At 44.8% G+C, this 26,375-nt stretch overlaps 1 protein-coding gene and 1 pseudogene across 1 annotated transcript in view; one reads left to right on the plus strand and one right to left on the minus strand.

The window, feature by feature from the left end:
- Window positions 1–26,375, plus strand: part of LOC124802697 (transcription factor AP-2-beta) — a 345,309-nt gene that overhangs the window by 41,033 nt on the left and 277,901 nt on the right. Inside the window, exon 2 of the mRNA XM_047263639.1 lies at window positions 9,155–9,310. Within this exon, the coding sequence (XP_047119595.1) occupies window positions 9,161–9,310 (150 nt within the window). The 5' untranslated portion in view covers window positions 9,155–9,160. The remainder of the gene's footprint in view (window positions 1–9,154; window positions 9,311–26,375) is intronic.
- LOC124803559 lies at window positions 25,229–25,346 on the minus strand (annotated as a pseudogene).

Consider the following 26,375-nt stretch of genomic DNA (forward strand, 5'->3'; position numbering starts at 1 on the left):
CAAAGCAAGACATCTCCTCTGTCTTGCGTTATGAGGAACTGCCAGAAACGTTTCCGACAGCTGGGAACGGTGCGGCCAAGTGGTTCCTCGTGCCTACGGCGGCGGTGCCGGAGTAAGTAAACACTTGTGACGCAAGAGTAGAGGAGCGGCCATTGTGGTGGGTTGTCGACCCGCGGCCCGGCGTACCCATCGACCAACTACTTGTGCTCACCTGCTGCGTCCTCTTCCCCAGTCATCCTTACCCCGTTCCCCAAATCACCTTCCTTCATAAAAAAAAGCACACACGCTCATGTATACAAAATGCGCCTTCCAGAACAATGTTAAGTATTCCTGAATGCTGTAGTCAACTCGCCAGCAAGGTGTCTTTTGTTGTGGTGAGGGTATTCCCTAGATCTCTACCCTCATCTATTCATTGTACTATTCTTCATTCCGTACTGTACCTGTCCGCTTTTCAGATACTCTTCTACTTTCATGAAGTTCTTTCTCATTTCCATATCACTATCTGACATCAGCTGAGCTCTATTATCGAAGAAAGCTTTCTTCACCTGCACCATTCTGCTTCTGATATATTTCGTTCTTCAGCTATCCTGTATAACATTTGTTCAATAATATAGAAATCTTTCACTTCCCCACTACTGTTCTGTTGCCAATTTTCATGTTAAGAAAGTATTTATTCTCCTCTTTTTCCCTCTACATCTTGCCTTTACCTATCCTTAAGCCATGTTCTACACTATGAATTCCGTTCATTCCTTCAACATGTCTTATGTCAGAGTTCAGGCAAGGATGACTACATAGTCAGTGAACCCTAGTTTTATTATCTGCTCCCTTTGCAGTTTTTTTTAGATGTTTAAGCTGAACAATAAGTGCTAATAAGCTGCAAGCCCAGCTTACGTACTTATTAACAAGAACTTTTGTTCCCCAATCTTACACTTTCCCGACCCTAAGTTTTCCCGACCCTACGCTTTCCGCGACCCTACGCTTTCCCCGACCCTACGCTTTCCCCGACCATACGCTTTCCCTGACCCTACGCTTTCCGCGACCCTACGCTTTCCCCGACCCCACGCTTTCCCCGCCCCTACGCTTTCCCCGACCCTACGCTTTCCCCGACCCTCCGCTTTCCCCGACTCTACGCTTTCCCCGACCCTACGCTTTCCCCGACTCTACGCTTTCCCCGACCCTACGCTTTCCCCGACCCTACACATTCCCGATTCTACACTTTCCTGACCCTACACTTTCCCAAACATACACTTTCCTTGGCCCTACACTTCCCATGGCCCTCTGCTTTCCGACACTACACTTTCTCGACATTCACTTTCCTGGACCTACACTTCCTTGCCCTACACTTCCACAGCCCCACACTTTCCTGCACTACACTTCCATGGCCCCACATTTTCCTGATCATAGACTTTCTCGACGCTACACTCACCCAACCTTACATTCACCCGACGTGGCCGGCCGGAGTGGCCGTGCGGTTCTAGGCGCTACAGTCTGGAACCGCGCGACTGCTGCGGTCGCAGGTTCGAATCCTGCCTCGGGCATGGATGTGTGCGATGTCCTTAAGTTAGTTAGGTTTAAGTAGTTCTAAGTTCTAGGGGACTGATGACCTCAGAAGTTAAGTCCCATAGTGCTCAGAGCCATTTGAACCGTTTCACCCTACGTTACACTTCGCCGACGTTACACTTCGCCGACGTTACCCTTCGCCGACCTTCCATTTTTAAAATATCGACATTAAGAAAAACTCAGTTGTCTGAAGTAGTTTCATTGGCACGAGCAACTCATCTTAGATCACAGACTGTACATTGCATTGGGTTCATTCTCTGGGATGGGCGTCACAGCCATCCGTTGGGGATACCTGTGGGGCTGACCTCATCTCCAGCGACGCACTCCAGCCACTGCACTTTCGCCCGGTAGCCGCCACTGCTAGCGTGTATAATTGGTAGGGCCCGTGCCTTCGGTGGGCAATTAGAAGGGCGAGCCGCCCACCGCGCCCGCCACCTGACGCTCCATCACCGCCGCGGACTCACAATTACCGGCCTCCCCCTCTGGCCCGATCTTCTCTCCTCCCAGTACTGACCACTCTCTGCTTACCTCCGAAGCGCTAACAGACGCGCAAAACATCTAGCACAGCCGGAAATGCAATTAACCTTTTCAGTAGCAGTGGTGTCTGTCTTAACCCAAGACTTTTTTAATTTTTTTAGATAATAAAATAGTCTCAATCGCACAAAAAATGTTTACTTACTTACTGAAGACCGGTTTCGAACACTGTTCTGTTCATTAGACAGCTTACTCCATAGGAGCCTGCTGAAGCTGGCGGAATGCAAGCGCAACTCTATTACAGTGCTAGTGCCTTTCGCATGAAACCATTGCTGCTATTGCAAGGCCGCGACATCTGGTGGTACACTGAGGTACTTCTACGAATGTAGTGTATTGTAGCAACAGCGTTCAAAGCAACAGACGGTGCGGAAATTGTGCCACGTGGTTGTAGAAGATTTACATGTGCTTTTTATAGTGTTTATAGTGATCATATTGAGCATAATGTCTGATGTAGTATAAGGATATTGTCACTGACAGAGAAAGTAACTATCTGCTAAGTTGCTGTAACGTAAATTCGAGTATGTACACCGGCCGTGGTGGCCGAGCGGTTCTAGGCGCTTCAGTCCGGAACCGCGCGTCTGCTACGGTCGCAGGTTCGAATCCTGCCTCGGACATGGATGTGTGTGATGTCCTTAGGTTTAAGTAGTTCTAAGTTCTAGGGGACTGATGACCTCAGATGTTGAGTCCCATAGTGCTCAGAGCCTTTCTTTTTTTAGTTTGTGCGACTGCTATTTGGATTCGAAATGAAACCATTGGAACAGTACCTACTTCTGACGTACATTTAGTAAATTTTAGGCCCATTTTTGCTCGTTATTTAGAACTATAAATTGTTTTAGACGTTATGATTTCAAGCAAGTCTACAGATGTGGCATTCTGTCTTGGAAAAATGCGAATTTGCACTCACATATGGGTGGGTGAAAACTGCATGTCCCAGAAAATGAAATCACAACTCTAAAACAATTCTTTTTTTTAGTTTTTGCCAATTTCTTCTTGTATTAGTAATTTGCCATGATTATAAAGGTGAATTTTGTCAAAAATTTCGAAATTAATTTCTTATATTAGTGGGCCTTAAATGCAGTAACATCGTCATGCAATAAGTGTTATCCCTTAAAAAATGTGCCCGTTACCAGGATTTTGTCTGCTGAGGATGAACGAACAGTATCTTCTCATTTGCAACGTATACATTATGTAGAAGAAGTCTTCCTCCGTAAATCGAAACAATATAGTATCTTGAAGTGCGTACATATAAAAGTTATGTATCCAGGAGATCTGTATGTGCGCCGTCGTGCCATACACATAGATATACGTGGCACGAATTCTCACGGAGCTCCTCACAGCTGTGCTAAAGGCTTCGTCGACATTTTTGCACAACTCTTCGTTAGGCCTGTAGCGATGTTGAGCCACATAGAACTTACTGTACTCTATAATGAGTTGTGTCGCGTGGTAAGATTAGGCGTTCGTCATAGCCGTTTCAGTAGGGCTGGAGAAGTTATTGAAACAATGGAGCGATTGCGAAATTTTTCGTCAAGGGACACGCGCACCTGAATAGCAAAGTGTGTCGGAGCTCTATCGTGCTGTAACCACATATAATCGACGATTCCCTTGTCTGCGAGCTGAAATATTAACCACATTTCCAGCTCAAAATTTCCATTCGTTTGCTCTTCACAGGTCTGAACAGGTATCGTGACGATATCCTGTCCCATGAGAGGGATTGCTTTCCACTTTTTCCTAAAACCAGAAAAGCCACATTCCTCCTGTGTCAACGCCGATGTATCACACATTCATCGGAAAATAACCCTCTTCAACGAGACACGGCATTTGGAAATTGTGCCGGCACAGCACAGCAGGCTGTAACTTGCTGCCCCATGTCGTTATCCGATAATTCATTCATAAATCCTTTGACTTTCAAATATTTTTTTAATGTAATCATGCGATTTTGACAGCGGTACTTGAAGTTCAGCTACTCTTTTGCGAATGGATTCCATATGAGACTGTTCCACTGACATTGATGGTAGCAAGTAAAGAATGGTATGGAGAATTTTCGGACAAGCTGCATGTGGGAAAACTCAGAAAAAAAGAATGTGTCCAGAAGCGCTTTACAGCTAAATAATAAATGTCTGATCATAATGATCATTTCTCCCCCCATTTGCTATACACAGGGCGATGGAAGTGCCACTATTGACTCCATCATATAATTTGATGTATGTGTGCGTGTGTGTGTTTCTCTGTGTGTCATTAAATGTCTTTCACTTAGTAAAGCAGATTCGTTCATTAGAATTTTTTTAGAATTTCGTAAGCTGCCTGTAATGACAACATTCAGAAGCCATCAATAAACAAGTCTAGGAAAAAGCAACACATAACGAGCAGTAGTTGTAGGTTTCTTAACGTAACCAGCAATAATAAAGCAATAACTGCGTTTCTATCTCTGATTTATTGCAGCGACAACCGGTTTTGGCATTCCATTGTGCCATTACCAGGCCCTATGAACAACATAGTAACAGCAACACTACACCTGAAACCGAATAAAATCTTGGGTAGCATACTTCATGTAAATTATACGTCCTCATTATGCAAAATTACATTAATGAAGCTATAATTAAATGTACATTCCGTCATAGTAAAATTTAAGATTAGTATTATGCCACCACAGCAGTATGCGTAGGTTCCAAATATATTACTTGTTGTTGTTGTTGTTGTTGTTGTGGTCTTCAGTGCAGAGACTGGTTTGTGCAACTCTCCATACTCCTTTATCCTGTGAAAGCTTCTTCATCTCCGAGTAACTACTACAACCTACATCCTTCTGAATCTGCTTAGTGTATTCATCTCTAGATCTCCCTCTACGATTTTTACCCTCCACGCTTTTCTCCAATACTAAATTCGTGATCCCTTGATGCCTCAGAACGTGTGCTACCAACAGATCCCTTCCTTTGGTCAGGTTGTGGCACAAATTCCTCTTCTCCCCAGTTCTGTTCAGTACCTCTCAGCCGGCCGGGGTGGCCAAGCGGTTAAAGGCGCTACAGTCTGGAACCGCGCGACCGCTGCGGTCGCAGGTTCGAATCCTGCCTCGGGCATGGATGTGTGTGATGTCCTTAGGTTAGTTAGGTTTAAGTAGTTCTAAGTTCTAGGGGACTGATGACCATAGAAGTTAAGTCCCATAGTGCTCAGAGCCAGCCAGTACCTCTCGTTTCATGATCTACCCATCTAATATACATTATTTACTAAAAAATAAAATAAGGAACGACTAAGATAAAAGTATTATCTTAAAACCTAGACCAGTAAGATCAGCGAATCACATAAAGTAAACCTGCATGAGCAACCATTAAGAGACCATAGTTGCATAATTCCATGTATGTAGTGGATAAGTGGAGGAGGAGGAGATTAGTGTTCAACGTTCCGTCGACAACGAGGTCATTAGAGACGGAGCGTAAGCTCGGGTGAGGGAAGGATGGGGAAGGAAATCAGCCGTGCCCTTTAAAGGAACCATCCCGGCATTTGCCTGAAGCGATTTAGGGAAATCACGGAAAAGCTAAATCAGGATGGCCGGAGACGGGATTGAACCGTCGTCCTCCCGAATGCGGGTAAGTGAAAAGAGAGAGAACGTGTAGTATGTAGCAGGCAAAGCTCCATGTCGAATGTAACGTGTGGTGTCAAAGCAAAGATAATTCTGACGGAATCAAACTTGATACGAGCAAAAGAACATCTGGTGTGTGTTTGTTCTTCCGGACGAACAGATGCCACATATATGAAATTAAGGTGAGAACGGTCAATGATCTCTTCACTGTGGATGCACACCAGTCTCAAACTCTCACGGGAATCGGCGGGAAGCTGCGACTAATGGTAATGGACAAGGGGCACTACATTTGTAATGCGTGGATAAGCTGAGAATTTGGGTCTGAAGGCAGGCGTGCTAGGGTATAGACCGTGCAGTGGAGATGGTCACTGTGCCCATATAGCTTAGCGGTCAGAGCATCTGCCTAGGAAGCAAGAGAGTAACTTCCAAGAATGTTTGCCTATCGAAACCTTGGGCCCCAAACGATACATATCGAACGTGCGATTCTAAATCGACCACGTAACTGCGACTGTGGTGGCGGGAGTTATGAGCAGTGTTTAGAGTGGTCACTACAGCAACGGCAATAGAAGAACGTTGACTAAGTCAGTTTGATACGTATGCTACGAGGAGCATTCCGGTTTTGCCGTAGCCTGGGCGGACTGCCTGCGTCCACGCAAGGGTATGAGTAGAGTATCACATGCGTCAACTTCTTCCTCGAAACCGCGAATTATGGAAATGCAGATATCAAAGCAAGGGGAGTTGGTCTCTTCCTACTGCGCGTGGTCATCGTGGTGCTCATCCCGAGGCTTCCTCAAATGGCTCTGAGCACAATGGGACTCAACTGCTGAGGTCATTAGTCCCCTAGAACTTAGAACTAGTTAAACCTAACTAACCTAAGGACATCACACACATCCATGCCCGAGGCAGGATTCGAACCTGCGACCGTAGCGGTCTCGCGGTTCCAGACTGCAGCGCCAGAACCGCGCGGCCACTTCGGCCGGCTCCGAGGCTTCCTCCTATATGGGCACATGGAGGTGTATATTCTCCTGCACGATCTTCACTTCTAGCGTCAGCCACTCGATGTTATTGGTGTGCACCCTGAAGCTAGCCAAACACTTTAATCCTCTAAGTGTTCTGGGTACGACGACATGATATTGTGGTGAACGACAAATACCGACTGCGAGAAGAGTACGTTCCGTGCTATGAACACAGCTCTATGTCTTACCGAACCAAAGATCTTATTATAGAGACTCTTTGTGAAGGAAATGGAGAGATCGGACGTGTGAGAGGAGGAGAGGGATCGTATTGTTGTAATACGCCATTACGGTATATAGTAAATGTTCAACTAGTTTTTTTTGCATAAAATAAGATCCATTAACTAATATCAAGTATTCAAGGTGTGTATATCTTCATACCGAAATTTGTTAATTATCGCGGTACAGATATTACGAGACGTAGATCGCTTGGAGGTGAAGTTTGGAACGGTACTGCAAACTTGCATATTTCACGGCCATAATTCGTCGAGAGATTATCTCCGAATTAACAAATGATAACTTGCTAAATTGTTGGACCTACTGTATCATCCAGACTCATCAAACAACATAGCTGTGCCGACCGATTTGCGTAGAGAGTAAAGGTTTTAGATATGTCAGGTGGAGCAAATAACAACGAGGAATTTCCGCGAGATCGCCGTTGCGGAATACATGTCTTGCTCTCCTGTGGTGTTTAAAACGACCTATTTATATTTTACAGGTTTCAGGGGAGAAAAGATAAGAGGAAATACGGAGCTAAGTTAAACCAACTAAAACCAATAACTAAACCAATAATTAAAATAAAAGTACAAATAAATTATATTTATTATAATAATAAATAAACAAAGACTATTTCTAATTAACAAGCTAATAATAATATATTAAAAGTCGCACACATTATTGGTTGATGAGTCACTTTATGATGCCGCTGCTTACAAGTTGTACTCAATAATCCAGCAAGGTACAAGCATAATGCTAGTCTCGATCGATAATTTTTAATAGTCAAACCATATATTTTTGTTGATAGTCGTTCTTTTACAGTTTTCACATTGAAATTGTAAAGGTATTTCACTATTATAACTCTTCTTACGAACTTTAATAGACTTCACCCAGCCGCAATCTACACAATCTCTCCTTTCGTCATCCGGTATTAATCCTTCTTTACGACAAAAATTAAAACAATTCTCTACATTACATAAGCGTGGAATTAGATTCTTCCAAGACAGCAATCGGCCAAAGAAATCCCTACACCAGACACCCGAACTCACTACCGACATAAATCGTATAGGTTTCCGCAGCAACGCACAAATAATTTATTATAACTGCCGCCAGCAGAGTCGCATGATTGACTTAGAATCGCATTATCGATATATACCGTCTGGGGCCTGCAGCTTCGATAGGCAAACACTCCTGAAAACTGGAATAAGATTTTCACTCTGCAGCGGAGTGTGCGCTGACATGAAACTTCCTGGCAGATTAAAACTGTGTGCCGGACCGAGACTCGAACTCAGGACCTTTGCCTTTCGCGGGCAAGTGCTCTACCAACGGAGCTACCCAAGCACGACTCACGACCCGTCCTCACAGCTTCAATTCTGCCAGTATCGTCTCCTACCTTCCAAATTTCACAGAAGCTCTTCTTCGAACCTTGCGGAACTAGCACTCCTGGAAGAAAGGATATTGCGGAGACATGGCTTAGCCACAGCCTGGGGGATGTTTCCAGACTGAGATTTTCACTCTGCTGCAGAGTGTGCGCTGATATGAAACTTCCTGGCAGAAGAGCTTCTGTCAAGTTTGGAAGCCGGCCGCGGTGGCCTAGCGGTTCTAGGCGCTTCAGTCCGGAACTATGCGGCTGCTACCGTCGCAGTTTCGAATCCTGCCTCGGGCATGGATGTGTGTGATGTCCTTAGGTTAGTTAGGTTTAGGCAGTTCTAAGTCTAGGGGACCGATGACCTCAGATGTTAAGTCCCATAGTGCTTAGAGCCATTTGAACCATTTGAAGTTTGGAAGGTAGGAGACGAGGTACTGACAGAATTGAAGCAGCGAGGCTGGGTCGTGAGTCGTGCTTGGGCAGCTCAGTTGGTAGAGCACGTGCCTGCGAAAGGCAAAGGTTCCGAGTTCGAGTCTCGGTCCGGCACACAGTTTTAATGTGCCAAGAAGTTTCACCCCTCGAAATTATCAGCAGGAGACCCTGGTTCGAATCCCGGTGCACTGTAAATTTTCAACTTTCATCATTGATTTAAATCGACGCCCACTCCAGCCTATGTCTGTAATTCCTTTGTGACCTAAGATTGTTAATGGTAACATACGGGAGGTTCGTGAAACTACCAATGATGGATGAAGTGAAACCGGAAAAAAAACAATCATTGTCGACCTGTAAGACGTCACCTACTCGAAAGCACAGCCTGGCGCAACACAGCTAGCAGCTCCGGTAGCGGCAACAGCAGGTAGTGATTGGCGGCGCGCCCGCCCCCTGTTGCAGACCAACATGCACGCGTCGTTCCCGTACGAGTCGAACCGCGCGGCCCGCGACTACGGCGTGCGGCGGCCCGACGTGCTCATCCAGTCGCACCCGGGGCTCGACGGCCAGGACCCCCTGGTGCTGCACGGAGGACTCTCCGCCGTCGACGACCCGCAGGTAAGCCGGCAGCCACCTACAACTCTACTCTACTCTAAGCTCAGCTCACCTGCTGCTCTGTGAGGCTCGCAGCTGCCGTGGGGACGACAGACACGTCCGTCATCCAACAAGCTGCCGCCTTCTTAATTATTTGGCGTCCGGACTCTCAACAGCACGGTTATTATGCAATTATAGTGTCCCTTAGAAACAGGGGGTTACAACCCACCTATTAAAATATTACTTTCTCTCCCTAAATAACAAACGCTCCCCCCGGCCCCGTCGAACGTACACAACACACTAGGACTGTTGATATTTTTTAAAAAAATCGAGAATCCGATAAATCGATATAAAAAATATCATCATCGGCCGTCTGAATCGAAGAGGAGTATCGATGTATCGACTAAGAAATATCGACGTACAAGACAAAAGAAATATCGGCAGCACACAGTAAATATTCTGCACGTTTTAGAGCTGTATATTTAAGTATAGATCTGTTATAATATATTCTGTGTATCAACAAGCTAGCAGCCTGCTTATCCCCCTCAGAGAAGGAAATGAAAGGAAAACGATGCACGTTCACGCTTGGCGATAACCACTTTGCTAACAGCGGTAACTGCATGTAAGTTGCACAATAAAAGGAGTCCGGTGGGTCCGTCCTTCAGTTTCGTCACATATCGGATTTGTCTCGAACACTTTATGTCCGCTTCCCTGCTTTGACAATTTTGAAAACGCCAGCGATCTAGCGGCGTCAAAATTGCTCGGTGAAGTTAAACTTTGCAATTTCTGTTGATAGCGCCGAGCGCCGATTACGTCAGAATTTCCCCTCACACGTCTCCGCCCACCACAAAGACCAGTCTTGTCATTTAGATTTTCGTTCATCAGTTTCAGCAACTGTTTTTGAAGAATGTCGATGTGAAGAAATAGCAAACTTGCAGCGTTAAAAATTGATTGCTATTTCTTCACATGGGATGCCCTGTTATTCTATTCACACCACGACTCCGCCAGGGAAATCGGACTTCTTCTTTGTGCCATCCATTCTTGCTTCACACATTCAAAGAGAAAGACTGAATGTGATGAAAGCTCAACTAGTAAGACTCCTCCACACACTGAAAGTAAAATTATCTTCTACTACAGTTTTAAAAGAACAACTTCAATAATTATCTACAATTGCGAAAAAATATAATATTAAATAAAACTGTCGGGACACGCGATTGTCATTTCAATACCGATGTATCTGTGAAAAAGTGTCGCCGATATGCATCGATAAGTTTAGGAGAATTTATCGATTTATCAATACTTACTCATCAGCTCTACAACACGCATACCGAAACGCTCCTTTCGTCTGTGCCCCGGACCTTCCACACTTGAAACAGCTATATAGTTCGAGGTCAATAAAGGACAAGTCTCACAAAAACACCATTTTCAGATCTGACGGAAACAAACGAAATTATGTATGACGTAACTCTCTTCCAATACAGACTTCAGCTAGCTATCCACATATCTAAATATGTGACGTAAATCATCGCATCTTTTGACTGCACTGATGTAGAAGCTTAAATTTTTTACATGGCCAAAGGCCCACTGAACCTACTGTCTTTGATGACTTTCAGCTTGATACATGGACCCGTTCTTGAGAAAAAGGGTTCTTAAAAGTCGTGAAGATAGACAGACAGACAGGCAGACTACAAAGTGATCCTGTAAAGGTTCCGTTTTTATCGATTCAGGTACGAAACCCTAAGAACTACATCTAGCGGTATGCTACAAACTATTCCGGCATGTTTTTGAAAATTTATTTGAAAATTCCCATACTACGTAAATATTCACTCACAGAGGAACTGGTCCCGGCTGCTGTGACCGAGCGGTTCTACTCGCTTCAGTCCGGAACCACGCGGTTGCTACGGTCGCAGGTTCGAATCCCGTCTCGGGCATGGATGTGTGTGATGTCCTTAGGTTAGTTAGGTTGAAGTAGTTCTAAATCTAGGGAGCTGATGACCTCAGATTTTAAGTCCCATAGTGCTTAGAGCCATTAGAACCATTTGATTTGAGAAACTGGCGTCTAACCAAATACGACATAACAGATTACCACTATCCGAATAGGAGGGCGAGATTTGGCAAAATAAGTTGAGTAATTAATTACAAAAATGATTAATCAGTAGTTTATCGTGAATGAATGGGTGATTAAAGCCAATGACTTTTCTGTCTCCAAATGTGTAACGAAATGAAATTTAAAGGGAGAGTGGTGGAACTGTCACAGGCGATTGTGTCACAAAGCACCGTACTGTCATCGATAGTAACATAAAGTCTCAAGGTGAGACTTAGTGTCGGTACATAGCATTCTCTCGAGTACCAAGACCCAGGGGGCCTTTGAACTTGACATTCCCCTCTGACGCATTACTAACAACAGTGTCATTAGCTCCCGAAGAGGCAATGCGGCCTGGGATTTAAGCCAGAACTCAAGCTTAGTCTGGCGAGAATGGTGCGCTTGTAGGCTAAAATGTGTTGACAAAATTATCTCCTCCACTAGAAGTCTCTCTGGTTACCGTCGGCTGAAGCCGACCTACGGTGGTGAGCCTATTAGTATTCTTGATCCTTGTCTGCCACAGAATCCTAGACTTTTTTCCCATAATATACGAAATGATTCAGCACACGAGTCGATTACTTCCTCGATTTTGGACCAAAATGAACGTATTTTCGTACCATCGTTACCACTACCCGTCCACCATCACCAGCACCATAACTAACACCATAATAACCACCATAATTATTGCGATATGCTAACAGCCTCCCGAAAACGTTTGGTGACCCTGTTGCCGAACACATCCAGCTTTCATGGTGTCCATGTTATATAAATTCCGACCGCGCCACCAGGACTTCGAGGCTCGCAGGACGCCTTTTGCTGAGCCCCCGCCCCCCGCCCCCAGCCCCCCTCTACTCGATGACGGTTAATTCCAGCAGCCGAGCTACCGGCGAGCACCTCTCAGCAGAGTGCGACCGGTAATTAATATGACCAGTAATTACTTTCTGGGATGACATCAGCGCGGGTGCGCACAAAAGGTAACATCGCCCTGATGCAGCCTCTTGGTGCAGCCATCTACGAGGCTGTAAGCTCGTAGCGGTACAACGTAGAGGAGTGCTGTCTCTCTCTGCTGAAAACTAGAGAAGCTGTTGATTGCCATACAACAGGAACGTACTCGTATTATTTGGGAAATGAAAAAACTACTATGCTGGAAAGCCTAAACAGATTACCAATTCGGGAGGGCCATCCAGATTTAGGTTTTCAGTGATTTTCCTAAATCGCTGCAGGCAAATGCCGGGGTGGTTGCTTTGAAAGCGCACGGCCGATTTCGTTCCCCATCCTAGGCACAATCCGAGTTTGTGATCCTTCTCTAATGACCTCGATGTCGACGGGACATTAAATGCAATATCTCTTCCTTGCAGATTACCAACAGAAACTACTTCTTGGCAGAAACTCTACGAATGCAGTTCAGCTCATTTTAAAAGATAGGAGCATTAATTGTAAGATCACTCATCGTCTAACGGCAGCGTCCCTTAATCATCAAAACCTCATGGGTCCAGGGTTCGAAGTCCAGCCACTGCTTATATCCTGAATAATAATCAACAGCAACGGAAACCAAAGCATTAAAGACAGAAGAGCGTTCCCTGCTTCAACTGAAATCATCGTCCAATAAACAAAAGTGTCCTATTTAGAGAGAGGTCGCCAGCTTTAAAATATACAGATTGAGCGAGCAGCTCATGACGTACGAAGAGTCCAAGAATAAGAAGGAATCTTCTATGAGGAGTTGCCACAGATTGCCATACAGCACTTTTGGATCAGGAACTATGATAAGAGGCGACATTTGTAGATTTCTTGGGCTTGACGCCGATGTTACGACGATGATCATGATGACTGTGATGGTGGTGGTGGTGGTGGTGGTGTTAATGGTTATAATTGATTGATTGAATCATTTTGCGTCGTGAATATTAGCAAGGCACCTTTAGGGCTCTATATTACCTCCACCTGTTTATCTGAAATTCCCAACAGAAAAGAGTTAAGCACCCGGAATACATGGTCCGATGTCAACGTTACTTCGCGCATGTACTTACCATCGGCGGGTATATCTCTGTGACAGGTAGAAAGGACACCAGTGCGTAAGTCTGATGTCGAGCGATCGCTGTGAAGCTGCCACGTACAGTGACAGGGGCCTCATTGTGGGTCTCCATTTGGCCGGCTGGTCGAATCGACCGATATCCAGATTTGTGGGGCGCTGAGATGTGACAGTAGCCCGATGCTGGGCTGCATGGGACGTGGGGGCAGGCATAGTCGTCGACAGTGTTCCAGTCGACCTCGTCTGGCCTCCATAAGGGAGGGTCGCCATACTGTGCACAAACACATCTGTGCCTGCCATCTGAGAACAAGTAACGAACTCCTTGCGACATTCTGTATCATCCCGCACCGTTACTCGAAATCTAGTAGCGGTCGGACTAGGTTAGTTGGTTGGTTGGTTGGTTGATTTGGGGGAGAGGAACAAACATCGAGGTCATCGGTCCCATCGGATTAGGGGAGAAGAAAGTCGGCCATACCCTTTCAAAGTAACCATCCCGGCACTCGCCCGAAGCGATTTAGGGAAATTACGGAAAACGTGAATCACGATGGCCAGAGGTGGGTTTAAGCCGTTGTCCTCCCGAACGCGAGTCCAGTGTGCTAACTACTGCACCACCTCGCTCAGTGGTCGGGCTAGGGAATTACCGTCCCATGCGTTGGTAACGCCACAACTGAACCGGCTGCGTTTGGAGAAGCGCAGTGAGCGAAAACAAGGACTGCTGATGAAAATCGTCACACTGTGCTCAGCAACAAATCGCGGGTCTGCACTATCCTGGATGACCGTCGTCTTCCAATGTTTTGGAGAGGCACGCTGTGTTATTGGTAAATTTGTGGTAAGGTCTTATGGGACCAAACTACTTAGGTCATCAGTCACTAAGCTTTCCTAACTTATACTTAACCTAACTTAAACTAACTTACGCTATGAACAACACACACAAACACCCATGCCCGAGGGAGGACTCGAACCTCCGACGGGGGGAGCCGCACGGACCGTGACAAGGCGCCCTAGGACGCGCGGCTACCCCACGCGGCAGTGTTACTCATGGTCTCATCGTGTGGTGACTCATCGGGTATGACTTCAGGTCACAAATGGTAGAGACTGAGGGAACTCATGGCGGAACAGTACGTTGCGAACATTCTGCTTCCTCAGGTGTTACCTCTCAAGCGGCAGCATAGTGGTGATCTTTTCAACAGGATAACGCTCGTCCACATATGGCACATGCCCTTACAAGCACTCTGCACGAGTCTGAGGTACGCTCCTGGCCAGAAATTTCTCCAGATGTGTCCTCGACAGAACATGTGTGGGACCATCTTGGACTTAAACTCCATCCTAGTGCTACTATCCGGATGTCAAGTGCCATTCACAATAGTTGAGCCCAGTTTGCCTCAGGAGGGGGTACAACAGCTTTACGATATCTTTCCCAGCCGAATCCAACGAGACCAGAAGAAGTGGTACGTGAAAGTGATAATTGGGCTGGTTGATTGATTCATTGATTGATTTTAACAGGGAAGCTAAAACAGCTTAGGTCTGACCCGCCACTGCCCGCACCGAAACTAGGATCATTGTGCGGTATCGCTCCCTGTATATCTAGTGAAGCCAACCAGTGCCTTTAAATAGTGCAAGGAGTCGCTCTACCAGTTCTTTGTTAGACACAATTTCTTCAGGTCTAGTTGTCCCGAAGATTCTGTATCTTTTACTCTCCAATGCCTTGCATTCGAAGATCAGGTGTGATGCAGTTTCTTCATCCTTATCACAGATCCTACATTTAGGGTCCTTTTCCGTTATACCCATTGTCTGTAGGTGTTTTTTGAATTTCCCATGGCCGGTCATCAGTCCAGTCATGAGTTTGATCTCTTTCCTGTTCAATCCCAGGCTTACAGAGCTTCTGTTAAAACATGACTTTGGCATCATTACCTTACCATGTTTTTGTTTATGGGCCTTGGTAAAATATCCTACGTACTGTTTCCTAAGTCATTTCCGTAGTTCCAATTTTATCATAGCCTTGGTGATTGTCAGGACAGGTTCCGGTCCAATAAATGGAATTGTTGCCCCCATCCTAGCCAATCTACTGGCTTGTTCATTGCCACAGATCCCTGAGTGGCCAGGGACCCACACTAGGTTTACCCTATTGCTTCCCCCTAGCTATATCAGAGCCCTGTGGAAATCTGCAACAACCTTAGCTCTTGTTGCAGGAGCTGCCAATGATTTCAGGGCTGCCTGGCTGTCTCAATAGATGTAGATGCTACGGTCATTGTAGCACCTAGGCATATTCTACTCCACACATGGCCTGAGCGCAGTAATTTCAGCTTGGAATACAGAGGCTACTTTTCCTAGCGACATGATGCTGTCCAGTCTTGGCTGAACCCCGTACACCCTTGCCTTGGTCTGTTTTCGACCCATCGGTGAACCGAACGATGTCCTCCGTACGGTGTCGAACTGTTTTTTCCCACTCTCCCTACTTCCAATTATTATGTTGTAAGGCTTGTCAAAGCAGTTGGGAGTCATTATATAGTCGGCAGGTATTTCCCCAGCCATTCCTATATTCACCTCACTCACTATGTTAGTGTGTGATTCTGGATATCCGAATAAGACCCAGTTTTTGCCAGTTTTAAGTCTGTGTGCCCCACAGTACTGCCACATTCTTTGCAAATTTAACTCGATATTATAATCACTCGAACAACATCACACACTCTCTCAGAGCGTGAAGTGTCATATCATTCGCTCTTTCCGCTTCTGTGTGCTTCACTACTTTTGTCAGGCAGTGTACAATTATACCTGTTATGAAGTTCCTAGCCATGTTTTTCTGTCTGTATCTGAAGGCTAATCTCAGGAACTACTGTAGAGATTCTGATACAGTGTCAACACTCACAAAAAAGGTGTGTGTATACAATTTATTACCACTAGGCCAGACAAGTCGTCCTGCGGTAGATGCTTATCGCTATGCGTGCGAATCCGAAAAGGTTGCTGGTTCTAATTTAACCTTCACGCGCTCGCGCGGGCGGTGAAGTGACCGCATTTTTACAATTTCGCGTCATACTTACTCCACAAAGGTAACGAGGCGGCGGGAGTGACATGTATTCTCTAGCTGCACCTTTTTCCGACAGATGCTGCTCAAAGTTCGTCCAAGTCGTACCTCTCTGCGTCTCAGGACAAGTTCAAATAGGTCCGAAAACGTTCGGCGGTCAGTTTACCGCCTTGCAAGCGCTTACGGCACTTACAAAAACGGTCAGTTACCGCCTTGCGAGCGCTTACGAGACTTTGTTCTACTCGTCTACTTCGGAATGTAAGTATTTCTTTTTGTAATTCCCCTATAATTCGCTGAAGACCTTGCTGTCGTGCGCCCAAAAAAAAAACCACCTATAATTCCTCAATTTTATAGACTCTTCCAATTCTCTAGTGAATGTGCATGTGCTCCAGAATTTCAACATCAAGAAGAACACAAAGGTGACCTGCATGTATATTTTTCCGCTTACTTGACTTGGCAGCAATAAATTCGTTACGTATTTTTCAATTCAACACAGGTAATACGAAAGAAAAAACGAGAAGACAATTCTTACATCCGTTATCTTTGGAACTGATGAGCGAAAACCTGAAAGAAAGAACTAAATTGAAGCATTTACCAAAAGATTTGGTAGTATTTTTGGAAAATTACAGAGAGAGTGACGTAGTTTATCCAGCTGTATCAACCCCTACAAGGAGAGGAATATGTTATTTGTGTGGCTCAAAAAAGATTATAAAAACAAAGCGAGAATGCGGTGAATGTGGAAGACATTCAACCACGACAGTTACATGCAATAATTGTTGTCAGCCTCAAAACGAAAATGAAATGGATACAGACTGATCAGCATTTTTCATCTGACAAAAATTTTTGTAATGTTTTCAATCAAAAATTCTTTTTTCAAAGCAAAATTAGCTCTTCTTGTGACGAGTTAAGACAGTGAATAATTCTAGTCTTTTTGTATTACGTTATATAGTCCCAAACCATTACAATTAAAAAAATGTTGTTATATTTCATTTGGGTATTTGGCTTCCTTTTTGTATTGCATTGTATATTTTATTGTTAATCAAATAATTTTGATTACAAATGTGTTTGCAATATTGTGTGAGATATCCTATGTCGATATTTTATGGAAATATGACCTTTAAAAACGGAAAAGCTCAAGAGATTGATGAAAACTCTCGGGCGGTCGGCCGACCGCCCGCGCGAGCGTTCGCGTGACTATTTCTAGCGCGAGCGCATGAAGGTTCAAACCCCGGCACATGCTGTGCTGTGCCAGCTTTGAAGAACGCTCGGTAATAAACACACGCCATGCAGTTACGCCACACTGGCAAGTAAGGATCTGGACTGCACAGCAGAGTAATGACCTGTGGTATGGGACGGGGAAGGAGGTCGGGTCAGCGGAAACAGAACAAGGCAGGACGGACAGAGAGAAGACGGGCCGCCCGCGGGCTGGCTCGGCTCGCAGCCACGCCCCAATTTTCCGAGCGCGGACGGCCGCCGACTTTGGTTCCGCGGCTAGCGGGACCTGATTTGCCACCACGATTCGTACCACGGCACACTCGGCCGCGCTCATTTTCCTCGGACTCGCTGCAAAATTACACGTTACGGCGGGGCCGATAATTCTGCGCCGAAACACGCGCTTCTTGCGCGGACACTCCGCCACGCGTCATGGTCCGTGTCGCTGAGGATGGGGGGGGGGGGGGGGGAGAGAGAGAGAGAGAGAGGGGGGGAGAGAGAGAAGTCTACCCGAGCTGGGAAGTACGATGCTTCTTCTAATGGCGAGGCCCACGAGACAGGCAGGCCGCGGCGCGTACGTCACAGCACGTGACACTACAGGTCCTACGAGAGCCAGCAGCCGTCTCCAGCGGACAGCCAGTAACTACACTACTGGCCATTAAATTTGCTACACCAAGAAGAAATGCAGATGATAAACGGGTATTCATTGGACAAATACATTATACTAGAACTGACATGTGATTGCATTTTCACGCAATTAGGGTGCATAGGTCCTGAGAAATCAGTACTCAGAACAACCACCTCTGGCCGTAATAACGGCCTTGATACGCCTGGGCATTGAGTCAAACAGAGCTTGGATGGCGTGTACAGGTAAAGCTGCCCATGCAGCTTCAACACGATACCACAGTTCATCAAGAGCAGTGACTGGCGTATTGTGACGAGCCAGTTGCTAGGCCACCATTGACCAGATGTTTACAATTGGTGAGAGATCTCGAGAATGTGCTGGCCAGGGCAGCAGTCGAACATTTTCTGTATCCAGAAACGCTCGTACAGGACCTGCAACATTAGGTCGTGCATTATCCTGCTGAAATGTAGGGTTTCGCAGGGATCGAATGAAGGGTAGAACCACGGCTTGTAACACATCTGAAATGTAACGTCCACTGTACAAAGTGCCGTGAATGCGAACAAGAGGTGATCGAGACGTGTAACCAAAGGCACCCCATAGCATCATGCCGGGTGATACGCCATTATGGCGATGACGAATACACGCTTCCAATGTGCGTACACCGCGATGTCGCCAAACATGGATGCGACCATCATGATGTTGTAAACAGAACCAGGATTCATCCGAAAAAATGACGTTTTGCCATTCATGCATCCAGGTTCGTCGTTGAGTACACCATCGCAGGCGCTCCTGTCTGTGACGCAGCGTCAAAGGTAACTGCAGCCATGGTCTCCGAGCTGATAGTCCATGCTGCTGCAAACGTCGTCGAACTGTTCGTGCAGATGGTTGTTGTCTTGCAAACGCCCCATCTGTTGACTCAGGGATCGAGACGTGGCTGCACGATCCGCTACAGCAATGCGGATGAGGTGCCTGTCATCTCGACTGCTAGAGATACGAGGCCGTTGGGATAGAGCACGGCGTTCCGTATTACTCTCCTGAACCCACCGATTCCATATTTTGCCAACAGTCATTGGATCTCGACCAAAGCAAGCAGCAATGTCGCGATACGATAAACCGTAATCTCGATAGGCTACAACGACACATTTGTATGTCGTTGTGTCAGCTTACGTTACGTTGACATGGCTTAAAGCCGTAATATCACTTGATAATGGCGTAAGGCCGTAATTGCAAGAGCGTGTAATAAAAACTTGTAACAGTCACTTGCGTAAAGATGACGTCCTTCGAAAAGTTTTTTTTTGACTGTAAATCCCAGCTACAGCAAGTGTATTTATTCAAGGCAAGCCGAATGCGACCTATCGAATCACAGGAACAAAGCTGATAAAGTACTGTTAACAACAGTGAAACGGTTGACGAGTAAGTTCAAGTAGACGTAGCCGAAAATTTTTGCTGTTATATCATAACCCACTTTTATTACTCGAAAATTTAGATTACGAAGAACAAAGGGCTTCTTTCTGTATAAATCGATTAGGTCCAGTGCGAGTAGTAGCAACCAATCTTTTATTTACGAAAAAAGCGGGGAATTAAATATAGTTACATAGCAACCTGCCTATGAGAACAGGGGCACACTTGGGGAGCTGGGGGCCCAGTCGTGCAGCGGATATTTACGATACTGCCGTTGGTGGCAGTTTTTAAGGCCATTCTGTGGCAGCCTGGCGGTTGGGTATTGATAAAGAAAAGAACAAGCTCTGTTTCTTCCACAGAGGAAAATTTGCAACCTTGAGCTAATGCGAGGGTTTGACACAAGGCGTCATTAGACTGCACAACATGCAGTAGCAGTTTTTGTCGTTACGTATTGATGCAAGTCATCCACATAATTCTACGAAACCCAATTTGGTATAATGGAGCAAACGAAGATTAATGAGTAGTAGATTACCATTTGCATTTCGCGTGCTCTAAGCCGCGTGCTTGGTTGGGAAAAGTCGATCGACAACTGAAGAGTGCGAAATCTGACATTTGTCAAGAGAATGAATAAAAACAATGTATCTCTGTTTGTACATAACTGATTTGTATACAAAAAATTGAGAAGGTAATCTGATACCGCAGAATAATCAGATCATCACAAAAGAATAATGATACAAGTAAGAAAATTAAAACTTTATTAAGGACGTTTTAAGTGCCGTGCCAGGAAACCAATAAGCACTTAAGTGCAAATAAGACATTTTTTACAACTTCATTCTTGCAACCACCCACTGTTAATAATGCTGTTTATTTACACAAATAGCGCCGTTACGGTTTCGAGGCAATAGATTCACCTTCGGAAGGCTCTTCACCTTTATATTACGCTAGCAAACCCGATAATACTTCTCACCTGTTAAACATGTAGGCCTATGGTAACTGGACATACATCCTATTCTCTTTCTCCTCGCTCCCTTTATCCATCTCCCCCCCCCCCCTCCCTCATCTTTGTCCATCGCCTCACCATACTATATAAATTTAAAAAATATCAAGTCTGTTCCATCCGAAGTTTATTAGAGCATCGTGTAAAAATTTAAAGTAAATTGGTCAAGAACTTTTTGAGGCTTTTGGTAACAATGTTTCCCCTTTACATATTAAATATATATTTATATTTTATATATAGTTGAAAAACATATAGCCTGTGTCCGTCCGAATGTTCTGAAGTGAATCGGTCAAGTACTTTTCGAGATTTTTGGTAGCAATTTTAAACTACGACTCGTCTTTATATAGTAGTATAATTTGTTGTTGTTTACATTAGTTGTTGGCTACAGCCGTCTGAAGATGAACCTGTCGGTTCGAAACCGGTAACGGCGCTATTTGTGTAAATAAATAGCATTATCGATAGTGGTTGGTTGCTGCTTTCTTCTTTGAAACAATAAGTTTGTATTTTGGACACGGACATTATCTCAGTAAATTAACAGGAAGAAAGGATTTGTTCCGAGTGAGTTTAATACTGAGGCACCACGTTCTATTTGTAATAATATAAATATAGATATACAGCGTCAAATTTTTGAGTAGTGTAACTGTAGTCAACAAAAACCACTTCTCTTATCTTTTAAATTTTGGATCTCTAGAGGGAAGCGCAGCTTGGGACAAAGACGAAGCTCCTTGTACTAAAGCATGTCTGAAAGGTTTTCTTCATAGTTTGGCATTTAAATCAATTCTAGGGGCATTCAACAGAACACCGAACGCCTTATGTGAAAAAATGGCACTTAGAAAGTTTTCCATTTCCACTCTTCAATCATCACTTTTAAGCCTTCACCTAAGGCTACATCACCCCCTTCCCTCTCCCCCGTCCCTTACTCCTTGTTTATCCTCTGATTTCCTGTTTATAAACACAAACAGCCAAACCAGGAGTTTAAACACTTTGCAAATACTTGCCATACACGACAATATTCGTCTACTTTTTATTAATGAGGTATACAAATTTCTCGAATGAACCTGCGTTCATAATGCATTTTTTTGGCAATAATACCATGTATGTCACTTAATGTACTTCTTTATTTATTACATTTTATTGCAACTGACACTGAATTGTGGCTCGTAAGTTCTAAGTTTTGGATCTGATTGTCGCTGTACCCAAAACAAGTCTATAATGTTGTTGTTGTTGTTGTGGTTTTCACTTCAATGCAGCTCTCCACGGTAGTCCGTTCTGTGCACGCGTCTCTGCGTAAGTACAGCAGATTATACCTATACATAGGAACCCGCTAACTATATAGTCTCACTCTGCGGTTTCCTCCATTTCCAAGTTGAAGTTCTCAAGCTGCCGTTCCCTTGAGGTCTCAGGATGTGTTCCAGCAACCGATCCCTTATTTTAGTCAAATTGTGCCATTAATTACTTTACTTCCCAGTTCGATTTAGTGCCTCTTCATTAGTTATCCGATGTACACACAACATCAATCTTCTATAGGAGGGCAGGCCACAGCGTGCCAGAGCGAGGTGTTTAGGCTGCTTGCGGGCCATGACTCGGCCTGCTTCGTTTCTTTTCGTAAATACTCGGTACAGCGCGACATTTCGTTTAGTACTGCGGTGTGACATTTTCTGCTGCCACAATTCTCTTCAGTTCGGCAGGACCGTGGTGTCAGCACTGTCTACTCTTCGTTGTTTGTGGTATGAAGATCGTTCGTAGGTCCAGTGGATGTTTGCTCAAAAACAGGCAGTCTAGCGATGTATCGTCACAAGCCTCTCTAAGTGGCTAAATGGTTCAAATGGCTCTGAGCACTAAGCGACTTAACTTCTGAGGTCATCAGTCGCCTAGAAATTAGAACTAATTAAACCTAACTAACCTAAGGACATCACACACATCCATGCCGGAGGCAGGATTCGAACCTGCGACCGTAGCGGTCGCCAGGTTCCAGACTGTAGCGCCTAGAGCCGCACGGCCACTCCGGCCGGCCCTCTGTAAGTGAATGGGAATGACAGAAGAGAGGGATGAGTTTTCCCAGTATATATTATACAGTCGCATAAGCAATGGGCACTGCAAATATTCTATGAAACGATGTCACAATACCACACGGAAAGAAGTTAAAGATTTAGTTCACAATGAAAGAATAGAAAATTACAACTGTCGACAGACGAGATTAATTGGTCTTCAAGGAGCGCTTTGCGCTAAATTTGCAGGCATGCCGCACTGAAGAAACTGGTGGTACGAAAAGTAAAATATCTAAAGTCAAAAGCATTATTACACTGTCAGTTGAAACAGTTTTCGAAGGAACTGAACGAAGAGCATGGAGACATTATATATTACCGAAGTACGTTGGTTAAATCAAGGGGCATTGCTGGAACGATTATTCGATTTAAAACTCGCTATCGTTGAATTTGTGAAGGAAATAATTAGAACATCCAGAATGGATTGGAGACTTTTATATACTCTTACTGCTCACTGCCCACACGAAGATATTGTAAGGTTAGAAACAACGTCTCTCTAATTTGGTGCGAATGTATTTGAAAAGAAAATCGCATTACGGAAGGGAAACATTCCGACAAACACAGTCCAGTTCCATAAACTTAAAGGCATTAATGAAAACACGAGGTCTGAAGAATTCGTTGTGGCCTTGAAAGAATCACAAGGCCATTTTTTTTAGTGTGTTGAAGGTTCCACCGCTCTTACAGCTGTTTTCGAGCCCCTTTGCCGTTTCGGTCAAAAGCCCCCTGCCAATGTGCCCCTGATTGACCTGTAAGATAATTCCCCTTTTAATGACAAATCCTTTTACGTTAAAACTGTCCAGGACGTTTACATTGCTTTCGTCAGGTAAAGTTTCCACTTCTCCAAAACGGGGCTGTAAAAGTGGCATAATATTTGGGTCGACATATTTGAGTAAAAGACCTTGTTTGGATTATGAAACTAAATAAGTCCGATTACGTGGGAACCCGAGTACGAAAATTTATGAAAATATCTGCGTCTGTCCATTTGCCGACAGTTTGTAGCAGATAAAAATTATATATCTTCCGCGCGGCAAAAGTAACTAAATAATATTAACAATTTATTTTGTTTATGATCTATGTTGTCGAGAAAAGTGAAACATAAAACCAAGTACTACGCTTAAGACAACTGCCTTCAGAATAGATCTAACACTGAAATATATATTCGATGTTGACAAATTTCTCTCCCCCAGAAACGCTTTCCTTGCTGTCATCAGCTTGCATTTTATATCATCTCTACATCGCTCTCTGTCACTTACTTTTGTGCCCGAAGACCACATCGCATCTACTATTTTTAATGTCTTATACTCTAATCCAATTCCTTAGCATCATCTGATATAATTCGACTAGATTCCATTGCTTTCTTTTTTCACTGTTGTTGCTAGTCATCTTATTGTTCTTTTCAAGACACTATCCAGTTCGTTCACCTGATCTTCCAAATCCTTTCTTGTCTCAGACTGAATTACAATGTCATCAGCAAATCTCAGAATTTTTATTTCTTCTCTCTGATAATGTGTCCTCTTTCCCAATTTCTCCTTGGTTTCCTTTACTGCCTGCTCAGTGTACAGATTAAACAGCATGCTAAACAGCCTTCAACCCTGTCTCACTCCTTAACTACTGCTTCCTTTACTTGTCCTGGTATAATTGCAGTCTGTATTCGTCTTTTGCTAGCCTCAGAATTTTCAAGACTTTATTCTAGTCAACAATGTCAAAAGTCTTCTCTAAATTTACAAATGCTGTAAATGTAGGTTTGTCTTTCTTTGACGTATCTTCTAAGACATGTCGTAGGTTCAGTATTGCCTCGCGTGTTGCTGCATTTATTCCAAGACTAAAACACATTCTGCCCGAGGGCTGTACTATCAGTTGTTCCTTTCGTCTGCAAATAATTCGTGACGGTGTATTGCAACCATGACTTATTAAACTGACAGTTCTGTAATATTCCAAAGCTGTCTCCACCTGCCATCTTTGGAATTAGATTTATTACATTCTGCTTGAAGTTTGATGATATTTCGCATGTCTCATGTTTTTAAGTAATAAATAAATTCGTACATGAAGTCATGTAGACAGTATTGCTCAATACAAAACGACGTTTTGGCTGTACGAAGTGGCGCAGTGTTTACAAAACTTGATTTACTTTCAGAAGAAGCAGCAGTCAGTCCGCAGAGGAATTCCGTCATTAACATAAACTGACTTCAGGCACGATGGGTACTGTGGAAAGAGCATAACTGAGTTGTTCCCCGAGCCCCACCAATGCCCTGATACCTCGCACCCTAATCCTCGTTGAGTCCGAACACGTGCCTCTTCCGTAATAGAATAAAGAAAAAACTAAACTCCTCCCGAACGGGCCACGAAGGCCGAAAGGTACCTACCGGCCGCCGTGTCGTCCTCAGCCCACAGGCGTCACTGGGTGCGGATATGGAGAAGCATGAGGTCAGCACACCGCTCTCCCGGGCTATGTCAGTTTCCGAGCCCGGAGCCGCTACTTCTCAATCAAGTAGCTCCTCAGTTTGCCTCACAAGGGCTGAGTGCACTCCACTTGCCAACAGCGCTCGGCAGACCGGATGGTCACCCATCCAAGTGCTAGCCCAGCCCGACAGCGCTTAACTTCGGCGATCTGACGGGAACCGGAGTTACCACAGTGGCAAGGCCGTTGGCCTAATTTCCGCAATACAGTGAGGTGACAGAAGTCTCAGGATACCTCTTACTATCATGTCGGAGCTCCTTTCTGCCGATGTAATGCAGCAACCTGGCGTGGCATGGACTCAAATAATCACTGGAAGTCCCTTGCACAAATATTGAGCTATGCTGCCTCTATAGGCGTCCAATATTTTGTGCACGAACTGACCTCTCAATTACGTCCCATAAGCCTTTGATGTGATAATTTCGAGCGATCTGTGTGACACATCATTCGCTCGAATTGTCCAGAATGCTCTCCAAGCGAGTTGCGAACAACTGTGCCACGGTGGCATGGCGCATTGTCATCCACAAAAATAGCATCGTTCTTTGGGAACATGAAGTCCATGAATGTCTGCAAATGGCCTCGAAGTAGCCGAACATAGCGATTTCCAGTCCATTCTATGTAAATATAGCCTACACCATTATGGAGCCACCTCCAGTTTGCACAGTGCCCTGTTGGCAACTTGGGTCCATAACTTCGTGGGGGCTGCGCCACACCCAAACGCTGCCATCGTCTCTTACGAGCTGAAATATGGCCTCATCTGACCAGGCCTACATTTTCCAGTCGTCTAGGATCCAACCAATATGGCCACGAGCCCAGGATAGCAGGTGCAGGAGATATCGTGCTGTTAGCAAAGGCACTCTCGTCGGTCGTCTGCAGTCATAATCCAATAACGCCAGATTTCGCCACACTGTCCTAACGGATAAGTTCGTTGCACGTTCCACATTGATTTCTGCGGTTATTTTCACGCACTGTTGCTTGCATGTTAGCACTGACTACGGTAACGCCGCTGCTGTCGTCGCCGCGTTGTCTGTGGTGAGAAGTAATGCTTGAGATTTGGTACTATCGACAAACTTTTGACACTTGGTCTCGAACTACAGAACTGCCTAACATTTTCCGAAATGGTGTGTCCCAGGCGTCTAGCTCCAACTTCACGTTCCAATTATGTTACACCCGTCGTGAAGCCATGATCACGTCGGAAACTTTTTCACATGAATCACCAGAGT

The sequence above is a fragment of the Schistocerca piceifrons genome, chromosome 6, assembly GCF_021461385.2.
Source record: "Schistocerca piceifrons isolate TAMUIC-IGC-003096 chromosome 6, iqSchPice1.1, whole genome shotgun sequence".
In the NCBI taxonomy this organism is placed as follows: domain Eukaryota; kingdom Metazoa; phylum Arthropoda; class Insecta; order Orthoptera; family Acrididae; genus Schistocerca; species Schistocerca piceifrons.